The 11,793-nt window shown below is 42.3% G+C and overlaps 1 protein-coding gene across 4 annotated transcripts in view; it reads left to right on the top strand.

The window, feature by feature from the left end:
- The window catches only part of ALMS1 (ALMS1 centrosome and basal body associated protein), a 192,754-nt gene extending 182,880 nt beyond the window's left edge, over window positions 1–9,874 (top strand). For all 4 annotated transcript variants that reach the window (XM_076000887.1, XM_076000891.1, XM_076000888.1 and 1 more), the window contains 6 exons: window positions 599–802; window positions 1,111–1,340; window positions 2,074–2,257; window positions 3,772–3,835; window positions 8,348–8,447; window positions 9,528–9,874. In XM_076000887.1, coding sequence (XP_075857002.1) covers window positions 599–802; window positions 1,111–1,340; window positions 2,074–2,257; window positions 3,772–3,835; window positions 8,348–8,447; window positions 9,528–9,572 — 827 coding nt within the window. In that variant the 3' untranslated portion in view covers window positions 9,573–9,874. The remainder of the gene's footprint in view (window positions 1–598; window positions 803–1,110; window positions 1,341–2,073; window positions 2,258–3,771; window positions 3,836–8,347; window positions 8,448–9,527) is intronic.
- Window positions 9,875–11,793: the final 1,919 nt, after the last annotated feature.

The following is an 11,793-nucleotide window of genomic DNA, read 5'->3' on the forward strand; positions in this document are numbered from 1 at the left end:
TAATATGGAAAGATCTCCAAGATATAAATTTTTTTTAATCAAAGTACAGAGCAGTATATAGCATACTACTACATTTATTAAAAAAAAAATAAGGGAAGAGAATTGCTTGAATGTGCAAAAAAACTTCTTGGGAATCACATGGGGTTGTTAACAGAGTGAACAGAGAACAGGAGTGGGAAGGAAGCTTTTCAGTTTATACTTTTCTATACCTATTGATTTTATAAAACAAAAATAAATAAACTGCCCTCTTGATTTTTTTCTTCCTTGCCTGGGTGACAGCCAATAGGACTATAAGTGTTTATTTTCTTTCTCATTTGGGACCAGAACTGAAATGCTTTACCCTTTGAACCCATATTAGTTCTTCTTTCCCTCTAATATCTAAAGTGACTTAGATATAAAAACCTCCTTTTCTTTCTCCCTCTCCCTCTTCCTCCCTCCTTCTCTTCTTCTCTTCCTCTTTCTCTCCTTCCATCCCTCCACCCCAAACAAAGGCAGTATGTGTTTGAAGCATTAAAACGAGCTTACTTACTGACTTGAATAGACCTGTCAACTAATCCTCCAGGCTGCTTCCAGAAATATCTGTGATCTTTCCCCTCAGGTAACTTGGAGATTGTGAATGGCACCAAAAAACACACTCGAGATGTTGGGCTGACTTTCCCAACTCCAAGTTCTAGCAAGGCTAGATTAGAAGAGGACAGTGATATGACTTCTTGGTCAGAAGAAAAAATTGAAGAGAAAGTTCTCTTTACCAGTTATCCTGAGGACAAAAAGTTAAAGAAGAACAAGCAGATTTCCTATGAAGGTCAGTTTCCAGTTTCAGATTATATAGCAGAAAAACTAGTGAATTTCAAGTCTCTTGAAATGCTAAGATTCTTTGTTTCTCAATGACTATGTTGACTCCACCTACCCCCACTTTGACAAGTTGTCAGAGTATCTAGCACTACAGTTGGAGTCATATACCTACCATTAAGCCAGACTCAGGGGCACCCTGATGGCCTCTGACAGCTGAGTCCCCTGAGAGTCTATATTATGTGCATGTGTTTGATGAAAGCTGGGTGAGCTGTAAAAAATGAAAAAATCTTTTTTCTTTCTTAAAAATATTTTCTGTAGGAGTTTCATGGTTTGTTCCTGTGGAAAATATGAAGTCTGGATCTAAGAAGGAAAACGTGCCCGAGATTTTTGGCCCTGGTATCTCCTGGTTTGAACCAATAACCAAAACCAAACCCTGGAGGGAGCCACTGCGGGAGCAGAACTGGCAGGGACAGCGCATGGACTGTCCGGAGTCACTGGCAGACCCGGGCAAAGAACCCCCGAAGCCATTCGTGAGAGCAACCCTGCAGGTGCAGTGACGTTGAATAAACTGTAGCCCTATATTTAGGGAGAAGGAGGACAAAACACAAAGAAGTTGCATCTGTAACTTGGCATGTTGAGGTTTAGTCATGTGACCCTCTTCTCTCCCTAGCACCTCTGCAGTTCATCTGCTTTCATTGCGTAAGGGCTTGGTTTCCCATTATTAATCGAAGATTGCCTTGCTCTCAGCCATTCTAAATACTGCATCACCCTCAGGATCTGAGGAGAAGGCAGTAGAAAGGAGGATGTTTCCACACAGATTATCGGGTTTATAGGTACCTGCATGTGGAGTGCCTGGAGGCCTGATGTTAGTGTCAGCCTTGTATGTGTTCCTCCACATATGTAATTGCTATTCCTGCTTAATACAGGATTTAAAAGGCACCAAGTCTCTTCTTATATGTCTCTTGGGGGATTTAATGATGTATTTGAACAGAAATTTAAAGTAGCACAGTTAGCAGAGCTCTGTCCCTTCAACATTTGGGAGAGTTGTGATTGCCCACAACTAAGTCTTAGTTATTGACTTATTCCAAAGGCATTTGTTTAATTCCTTCGATTTCCCTGCTGGAGCTCTCCCCTGCAAAGAGGTATCAGAGTATTCTTCAACTCTAGGTATTTTCTGAGCATTAGGAACAGGCTCTCTTGTTGGGCAGGGGTTGTTTTTCTAGGCACTTGGAGAGCAGACTGCTTCATTAATGTGAGGTCTGGGTTTTTTCTCCTCCTTAGGAAGCACTTCAGCTTCACAGACCTGACTTCATCTCGCGCTCTGGGGAGCGGATAAAGCGCCTGAAGTTAATAGTCCAGGAGAGGAAGCTGCAGAACATTTTGCAGAACGAGCGAGAAGAGCTGTTCAACTCTGAGAGACTATGGCCGGGCTCCCGGAATCCTGTGCACCGGCTGCCCAAAAGAGGTACACCTACTTGTCCACTCTCCTATCAGTGTAATGTAGAAGGCAAGGTCTGCCACCATGCTATGGAGCACTGCTAGACGCCAGGCCAGTTACATGGACAGGAAGTAGCTATTTATTTCCCAAGACTCAAGTCTTCCTTAGGTAGCAGAACCTGACTGACTTTTCTCTCGGCACTTTTATGATCCAAGTAAGCCTTGTTACTCTAGCCTTGTCACTGTATTTTAAAAATAAGAGTGTGCAGGGGCCAGGCACAATGGCTCATGCCTGTAACCCCAACACTGGGGGAAGCTGAGGCAGGGAGATAGCTTGAAGCCAGGAGTTCAAGACAGCCTGGGCAATATATCAAGACTCTGTCTCTACAAAAAAATTTAAAAATCAGACTGGGTACAGTGGCTCACGTCTATAATCCTAGTACTTTGGAAGGCCAATGCAGGAGAGTTGCTTGAGGCCAGGAATTTGAGATCAGCCTAAGCAAGAGCGAGACTCTGAATCTACAAAAAACAGAAAAATTAGCTGAGTATGGTGGCACACACCTGTAGTCCCAGCCACTAGGGAGGCTGAGGAAGGAGAATCGCTTGAGCCCAGGAGTTTGAGTTGCAGTGAGCTATGATGATGCCACTCCACTCTAGCCCAAGCAACAGAGCGAGACCCTGTCTCAAAAACAAAACTCAGATGGGCGTGGTGGAGTGCGCACCTGTAGTCCTAGCTACTGGGGAGGCTGAGGTGGGAGAATCACTTGAGCCCAGGAGTTCAGGGTTATAGTGAGTTATGATCACACCACTGCATTCCAGCCTGGGCTGGAGATGCTATCTCTAAGAACAAACAAGAGTGTACAATGAGAAGGGCTTTTTTATAAACCAGCTCTGTATCCATGAGCAAGTTAATTCTGAAAGTATAATTTGTTTCCTCTAAAGATGGGGCCAATTCCAGGCTTGCCTACCTCACAGGATAGTAAGAATAATAATAATAAGCACTTATGTAGCCTTTGCATCTTGCCCAGACATTTTTCTCATTTAATGTTTACAACACCACTCTAAGGTAGGTGCTATTAATATCCCTATTTTATAGTGAGAAAAGTTAAGCAACTAGAGATTAAGTTCCTTGCCCAAGATTATATACCTAATAAGTGAAACAGCTAGGATTTGAACCCAGGTGGACTGGCTCCAGAGTTTGTGTTCTTAACAATTATGCTAAGTTTAAGATCTCAGTAAAATAATGTATGAAAGCTGTGAAAACAATAATTACGACCCAATGCTTTCATCACAACCTTACCTATAAACTTGTCAGTTTTTCAATTCAAACTGGTCAGTGCTACAGAGATTTATGTCTTCAGTGGCCTTAGGCTGCTGTTTTAGTCACCCTAGTCTAACCTTAGCCTTGGCCTTGGTCATTGCTCACTACCCAGATCAGGGTAGGGGCACAAAGTCCTAATAGTTCCCTCTCATAATTCTTGAGTGCCACAGCCTTCCTTATTAAGTTACTATTCACTGAAAACCCCTTCTTCTCTTGCTTAGTCTTCCTGGCTGTCCAGAAGAACAGGCCTATCGGGAGGAAGGAAATGATTCAGAGGTCTAAACGGTAAGACCAAAAGAACAAGAGTAATTATAAAAATATAAATTAGACCACCAAGTGGTTAGGAGCTCTGGCTTGCCCCCAGAATAAAGGCATCATGCTCAAGTTAAAACATTATAAGAAAGTATGAAAGTAGTTTTTTAGTAGATACTAAATAAGACAAAAAAATAACAGATCATGGTATGAATGACTCATATACAAAAGATAAAAAGAATCCTCAATAATTTGCATACCTTACTCAGGCTCTTCTTTATTAGAAACCTAAATATAAAGAAAGAATATTTTGAAATAAAATTAAATATTTATTTGGGGCAGCCATACCCTTTATCTTAGCAGTCCCTTTCTAGAAATTTATCCAATAGAGTGAGAAATAATGGAGTGCTCTCCAAGACACAAAGTTAAACTTCAGGAAAAAAATCAAGTTTTGGAAGTATGTGTATACTTCATCTGTGGTCTTTAAAATGAAGTATTTGTGCTTATATAGATGTGTATACTTTTATATACATAGAATATTTCTGGAAGACAAAAAACTGATAATAGTGGCTGCCTTGGGGCAAAAGAACTGAGTGGCTGGGTGCAGAGATAGGAGATTTTTTTACCTTTTTATACCTTTTTTTTTTTTATTTCACCATATTATAAGAATACAAATGTACCTTTTTATACCTTTTGAATTTCATGCCATTGTAAGCATTAGCTACTCTTAATTAATTAATTTAAGATATGCATATTGATCATGAGAATGCCATGGAATAACTAAGTTAAGGGTTTTTTAGGAGTTCTTTGGAGACTTGCTTTATTTAATAAGAGCAGTTGTATAGTTGGCACAATACTTTGGAAGTAATGAAGATAAAAACAGTTTATCTTGTATAATTTAAGAATTCCTCTTGAAATCTTGTTTTTACTCTCCATTTAGTAAACTCACATAGGTAATTCAAAGGAATGCATTAATACAGTGATTCTCAGAGAGTAGTCTGTGGACCCCTGGAGGTTGTTGAGACTCTTCCAGCGGATTTGCAAGGTCAAAACTAATTTCAAAATAATACAAGGACATGTGCCTTTTTCACTGTGTTGAGGTTTGTATTGATGATGCGAAAGCAGCAGGGAGGAGTGAATTCGCTGGTGCCGGAGCACTATTCACAGCGTTGACACCTACTGGTATGAGCCTAGCAGGCATGCACCCTTTACAGCTACCCACCAGGAGTGTGAAGGCAGCACGGCAGAAGCAGTGTAGACGGAAGTGCACACAGCACTTCTGCTGCAGGGCAAAATGTGACAACTGTCTAGAGGAGAAGCACTTAAGCCATGATTTGTGTAGTGAACTGAACTAGCTGCTTTTTTCATGGAACACAAGTTTTACTTGAAAGAATAACTGACAGGTAAACCAATTATTCCAAGTTGGGCATGTAGCAGGCATTTTTTTAAAAAATTAAGAAATGAATCTGTCACTTCAGGGAAAACAGCTGATAATATTTGTTGCCAAAGAGAAAATTCGAGCTTTCAAGCAAATGGTAGAATTCTAGAAAACTTGTATTTACCACCATGAGCTTGACAACTTCCCAGTTAGTTAGACTTTTCTAACAAGATCAGCAGTGACATTAACAAGTGTGATGATTTTCATGTGATATAAGGAAATTTGTCAACGTTCAGAAGATCTGCATAACTCACTGAACCAGGATTTTCTAAACAATTATTGCATGATATTAAAAAATCAGGCATAGATAAAAGATCCACTCAAAGCACAAAATAGACTATCGGATTTTTATGTAACAGAATATAAAAAGTTCATTGAAGCTGGCCGTGGTGGTGTGTACCTGCAGTCCCTGCTACTTGGGAGGCTGAGGTGGGAGAATTGCTTGAGCCCAGGAGTTTGATGCTGCACTAAGCTATGATCATGCCTGTGAAAAAAGAAACTACAGCTTGTCAAGTTTTGTTGTAGCATCAAAGATGATCAACAGCTATCTGAAAAGAATATTAAAATACTCTCTTTTCCAGCTATGTGTATGTGTCAGCCAGATTTTTTTTTTTTTTTTTTTTTTGAGACAGAGTCTCGCTTTGTTGTCCAGGCTAGCTCACAGCAACCTCAAACTCCTGGGCTCGAGCGATCCTTCTGCCTCAGCCTCCCGAGTAGCTGGGACTACAGACATGCGCCACCATGCCCAGCTAATTTTTTTTTTATATACATATCAGTTGGCCAATTAATTTCTTTCTATTTATAGTAGAGACGGGGTCTCGCTCTTGCTCAGGCTGGTTTTGAACTCCTGACCTTGAGCAATCCGCCCGCCTCAGCCTCCCAGAGAGCTAGGATTACAGGCGTGAGCTACCACGCCCGGCTGTCAGCCAGATTTTTTAATGTATGCCTTAACCAGAAAAAATCTGACAACAGACAGAAGCAGAAATTAATATAAGAGTCTACCTATTTTCTATTAAACCAGATATCAAAGAGTTTTGCAAAAAATGTAAAACAGTGCCACTCTTCTCACTAAAATTTTTTTGTTTGGGGAAACATCTTTATTTTTCATTTAAAAAATAGGTTACTATGTTAGCATATTAACATACTATGTTAGCATATTAGCATATTAACATACTATGTTAGCATGTTAACAGGCTTATTTTTAAGTGAATTTGAAAATAGGTATTTTTAAATTTTTTAGTTTTAATTTTTAACATGGTATCAATAAATAAAATCCACATTGGGTTCCTCAATTTTTAGGAGTGTGAAGGGGTCCAAAAAATTTGAGAATCATTGCTTCATTCTATGTCATAAAATTTAATTAGGTGAAATTATTCAGTGTTCATTGTGTGGCAGCTAATTACAGTCTCACCTCACTCAGCAATAGGAGTCCTTGCTATAAGGGACCGTGAAGCTTGCCTACAGAAAGACAGGCAGGGCATCTTCTGTAAGATATCAGTGCTTTCAAGCATAAATATACTTACAGAAGTGGGTTAAGTACCCATCTTCCCTGAGATACTTGAGCTTTAAACTGATACATTTTCATTGGAGTGCTTCTATTCAATTTTACTTCTTGTGTGGCCCTTTTCAAGGAAGTGATTCACTTATACCTGAGAATCATTGACTTGAATGGGATCTTAAATACCATCTAGTCACCCTTAATTTTTTAGGTAACTGCAACCCAGAGAGGGGAAGAAACCCAGCAACTTATGGTCAGAGCCCAGTGTTTGGGCTCTCCATCCAAAACTCCTTTAACTGTGTCTCATTGAGGATTCATGTCTCTGGATCTTCCATTATTCATCATCTTTTTTCATCACCTACATACACCAAAGATGTTTAAAAGTTCTGGTGAGAAGAAAAGATTTGGAAAAGAGAGAACTCTTTTATTTGGAAGCATTTCATTCCCATGTGTCCTTCAAGGGATGCCTTTACCTTCTCTGATCTATTTCCCACAGAGTCTCTGCATCATTTTCAATGATTTTTTTTTTCAGATTATAGAAAACTTCAGAAAATATAGAGAAAAGTAGAAAGAAGAAAATGAGTATTGCTTATAATCCTTCCATCTAAACATACCTAACACTAGTCCTGTTTCTGGTGGGAAGTGTGGGAGTTTTGTAGAGACCTGTATAAAATGTGCTTATTTTTGCCAAATTGTCAATCATACTGCATATACAGGTTTGTGTCTTATTTACTCAACATTATATTGTGAAAATTTTCCCATGTCATTGAAAATTCATGAAACATCTTTTCTTATGCTTTGTTATAATTCTGTTATATTCCGTAATCTGTTTAACTGTTCTTTTATTGGAAATGTAGATTATTTCCAGTTAAAGTATATTTATCAAATGCACATTTGATTGTGTACCTCCCAACTTAAAATCAGTGACGCCCAACCCCTCATAGGAGAAAGCCCAAGTTTTTCATGTGGTTGCAAGACCCTCCACAGCCCACCTCACCCCCACCCCACCTCCTTCCCACCTGTTCCCCAACATGCCTCTCTGTAAAGCCTTGACTCCATTATTACCAACACTAATTTTCCCTAATTGAACTCATTTTCCCTTTCCCCGTCCTCCTATTCCCTCTCTGCTCCTAATTTATCTAAATACCCAACTCACACCTAACCACTTCTCTGAAGCCTTTCCTGACCTCCATCCATTAGAATGTTTTTTCTTCTGCTGTAACTTCTCCTTTAGCATTTTGTATATATGACCCCATTTTAGTTCTTTCCCAAAAAATTGTTCTTGTGTTTGAAAATATAATAGCAATATCTGTTCGTTATCTTATATTGAAACAATACCTGTTTGCACATAGAGTGGAAAGCAGAAGTTCGCCTCTGCCTTCATTATCCTACTCCTTTTCCAGAAGTAACCACTATGAGAAGGATTTTGTTTTGTCTGTCTCCCCTTCCAGATTATGAGCCGAGACCAGGGTTTCTGTGTCCATGTGTCTAATGGCCTGTCTGGAGGGAGAGCAGGAGAGCTTAGGCAGGGATGGGGAGAGGAGATCGTGTGCCTCTGCACCCTGATAACCTCCCCGTTTTCTGTCTTTCCACTGGTGCCATTTCTAAGGATTTACGAGCAGCTCCCAGAAGTACGGAAAAGGAGAGAAGAAGAGAAGAGGAGATCAGAATATAAGTCATACCGACTGCGAGCCCAGCTATATAAAACGGTCAGTCAGTCCTCTGTCTAGAGCAGGGTGGATCAGTTTTATCAGGAGAAAGAAATGGAGAGAAACACACTGACCTGTCTGAGCATTCACTCAGAATTAACCATGCTTGAGGGTGAACTTAAACTCAAATGCACTGTACTAGTGCTGAAATTTGAAAGCTCTACGGCGGCTGTGTTTAGATTTCAAATCAGTTGTAGCTCCTCAGCCTTGATTGTGCAAGGCACTTTCCATGACTACATTTGGAATGAAAAAAATGAAACAAATTTCACACACAAGAGTCAATATACATCTTGGTGGAAATGTCCAAAATATCAAACTTGTTAGATTTACATTTCAGAGTCCCAGATGATCATTTTACGCCCTTCATGAGTCAGGTGATACCTCTAGAACTGTTCAAATAAGCTGGAAAATGTCTGAGTGTGGCATAAGAGTTGTCAGGTTGGTGGGGTCAGAGGCCTTCAAGCTGCCACCACTTCCTGCCTATGTCCCCAGTGAAGTCAGTGGTGGTGCAGGTCCAAGAACTTCAGGCAGCAGGGGTCTTGCTTCCAGTTAATTCCCCGAGAAACCAGAATGACTACTGTGCCTGAAGGGCCATATCCTTCACTGTTCTTGTGTCCTTTCCAACCCCCTCAGTACACCTCAGAGGACTCTGAAAGTCAGAAACCAAAAGACCAATTCATCCCAGACTGATGTGGGATTGGGGAACTTTCTGGAGCACACCCCAGAACCTGGGCCCGCTGCCTCAGCTGGGGAGGCCCTGGCACTGCCCAGCCTCCTGGTGTGTCAGTGTCCCAAGGCCAGGCCTCTCACTGTGCTTGTGTGTTTGTGAGCTGAGGGATTGATTAGTCTGTCAAGATTATAAATTATCTATATCTGCATAGAAATAATAGATATCGATTATAGATCATCTTTCCCAAACCTTCCAGGATGTATTTTTTGTATAATTATCATAGTTTCTGTAGCTGAGTAAAATAAACAAGATCTGGGTGGCACGGGTTCTCCTAGCTACATGGGAGGAGTGGTGTCTGCTCTGATGACAGGAGCAGCTAACTTCTTTCCTGCCTTTCTTTTCTTCCACAGAAAGTGACCAATCAACTCTTGGGGAGAAAAGTTCCCTGGGACTGACATAAGAATATTTTCCTCAGAGCCTTGGAATTCTATTTTATGAACCTGGAGAAGCACAGTTCTTACTTCTATGAGTCTGGTTTAATAAAGCTTACTCTTTGTCCATGTGTAATTTAGAAATAGTAACTTTAAAGGAGTCTGGGTCAGAGTGGTGATTAAAATTACTGATGGTTTGGGAGCAATACTTTCTCCATAGTGGCCTTGCTATGTGTTACAGTGGTATTTTCTCTTCATTTAGCCAAGAGCAAGTTTCTTTTGTATGTGTTTTTTATACTTTTAGAAAATAAATAACTTTTGATTGACTCATGGTAAGCATTTCTTTCCCATCTGGAGAGGGGCAGGAGCTGAGTATTGTCTCCCCTGAGGTGTCTAAACCCATCAATGGAGCGAAATGGGCTCTTAGGATGAAATGTGGCCTTTCTCTTTAGAAACACAGCCATGGTGAGAGCCGTGCCTGGGCTTTGTGGAGAGGATGTCTGGTTAGGGAACCCCTGGGGTTCAGAGCCTCCTTTCAGCCTCACTCCAGCAGCCCCAGGGACTGGCCTTGCAGGCTGGGAAGAAAGGCCACCAGCATTGCTTGGTGGATCTTCCTCCACCCACCCTCTTGATTTCAGGATGGATTCGCCAGACTCTGCATCTTCACTCATGAAACCAACATTTTTAATGTAGAGAACAACTTCTGAAAAAGATGAGTTAATAAATGAGATATTACACATAAAGCACTTAATCCAGAGCCTTGATCAAAATGTAACAAGATTTTTTTTCCTGTGGCCTGGAACAGCAGCAAAGGCCAAAAGTGAGGGAGGAAGGTGCTAAGCAACATCACTGTAAGGTCAGTGAATCCCCAGCAGTGGGCGCCAGCTGAGAGGCCGGATCTAAGAGCAGGCCCTGCCCCAAGCTCAGTTCAGAGCTTTCAGATGGTGCCACTTAGGCTCCTTCCTCGCGAAGAGGACGCTTGGAAAAGAGCCCGCAGTGTGAGGTCGGCTCCTAGTTCTTCCCTTTCCTGCTGGGAAAGGTAGTTAACCACCGCAGGCCAGTTTACCTGTCAAATGAGAGAGTTGATACCTCTAAGCCCCCTTTCAGCTCTAAAATGTGGTGACTATTCACACATCTTGTAGGAGGTTATTCAGAATGGAAACAGAAAGTAATAGTTGTCTCAGAACTTGGGTCTGCAAGGAATCTAGGGCAGGGTGGAGTCTAGGGATAATGAGTATGATTCTCTTTAGCCCGGGGCTGTGTCATCCAGACACCTTCCCAGAGCATTTAGGTTCAGGGCCTGGGCAGCCCGGTTTGCAGCCGGCAGCCAGCTCTCCCAGCCCCAGCCGGAACACACCTCAGGAATGCACTACAGGTGCACTGGGGACCTGGTAGCATCTCCACTGGGTTCACTTAAACAGGAAACCTACAGGCTTGCTTTCACATAATAGCAATGTTCCCCAAGGCCACCAGCCACGGGCATGGGCGGGGCGGGGGGGGGGGACTGGAGGGGGCAGAGTCTAAGCACACAAGGGTGTAGGAAGGGGGCTGGTTGCTGAGAATCTCACAACTGCTGTCTTCCCGCCCCTCCTGAGCAAAGAGAACCTTTGGCTGAGCGTAGCCTGGAGAATCCAGGCATCAGCCCCGCAGGCAGTCCTGGCACATGGGATCCCAGAATCTGTTCTGCGCCAGAGCTCAGGATGGTTCCCCACTCTGTACAAATCAGTTGGGGCTGAGGACCTGGCAGAAGCCACAGAGTCACCACCTCCTGCCATCAGGCTGCATCCTCCTGTGGCCATTAAGCTGCTCTGTTCCCCCCTCTACCAGCCACAACACCACCACCACCACCACACAGGACCCTGCTTTCCCCCCATTTCTGGCAGGACCTTGAGGCTCATATTTTATTTTGGTTTTAGTTCTTGCACAGGCGCAAGAAGCCCAGACTGAGGCTGCACCATTGCACCGTTGCCCATGGTTCCAAGCTATGGCGGGATTCTTAAGCCACTGCCCTCTTTTCTCCTGGAGGTTAGACTCGAGCCTTCTCAGCCGCTCCTCTTCCCTGAGCACAGCCTCTGTTTCTGCCCAGCCCCAGCAAAGACCACCGGCAACCACCACCACATGCAGTTAGGGGTGAGGGAGGGAATGAAGAAGGCAGAATGTTTTAACTATCAATCATAAAGCACCGTGTGTGTCCCAAATGGCTCTGGCCAAGTGTTAGAAAGTCAGGCCAAGCTGAACTATTGAG

Source organism: Microcebus murinus, chromosome 3 (assembly GCF_040939455.1).
Source record: "Microcebus murinus isolate Inina chromosome 3, M.murinus_Inina_mat1.0, whole genome shotgun sequence".
Classification (NCBI taxonomy): Eukaryota; Metazoa; Chordata; class Mammalia; order Primates; family Cheirogaleidae; genus Microcebus; species Microcebus murinus.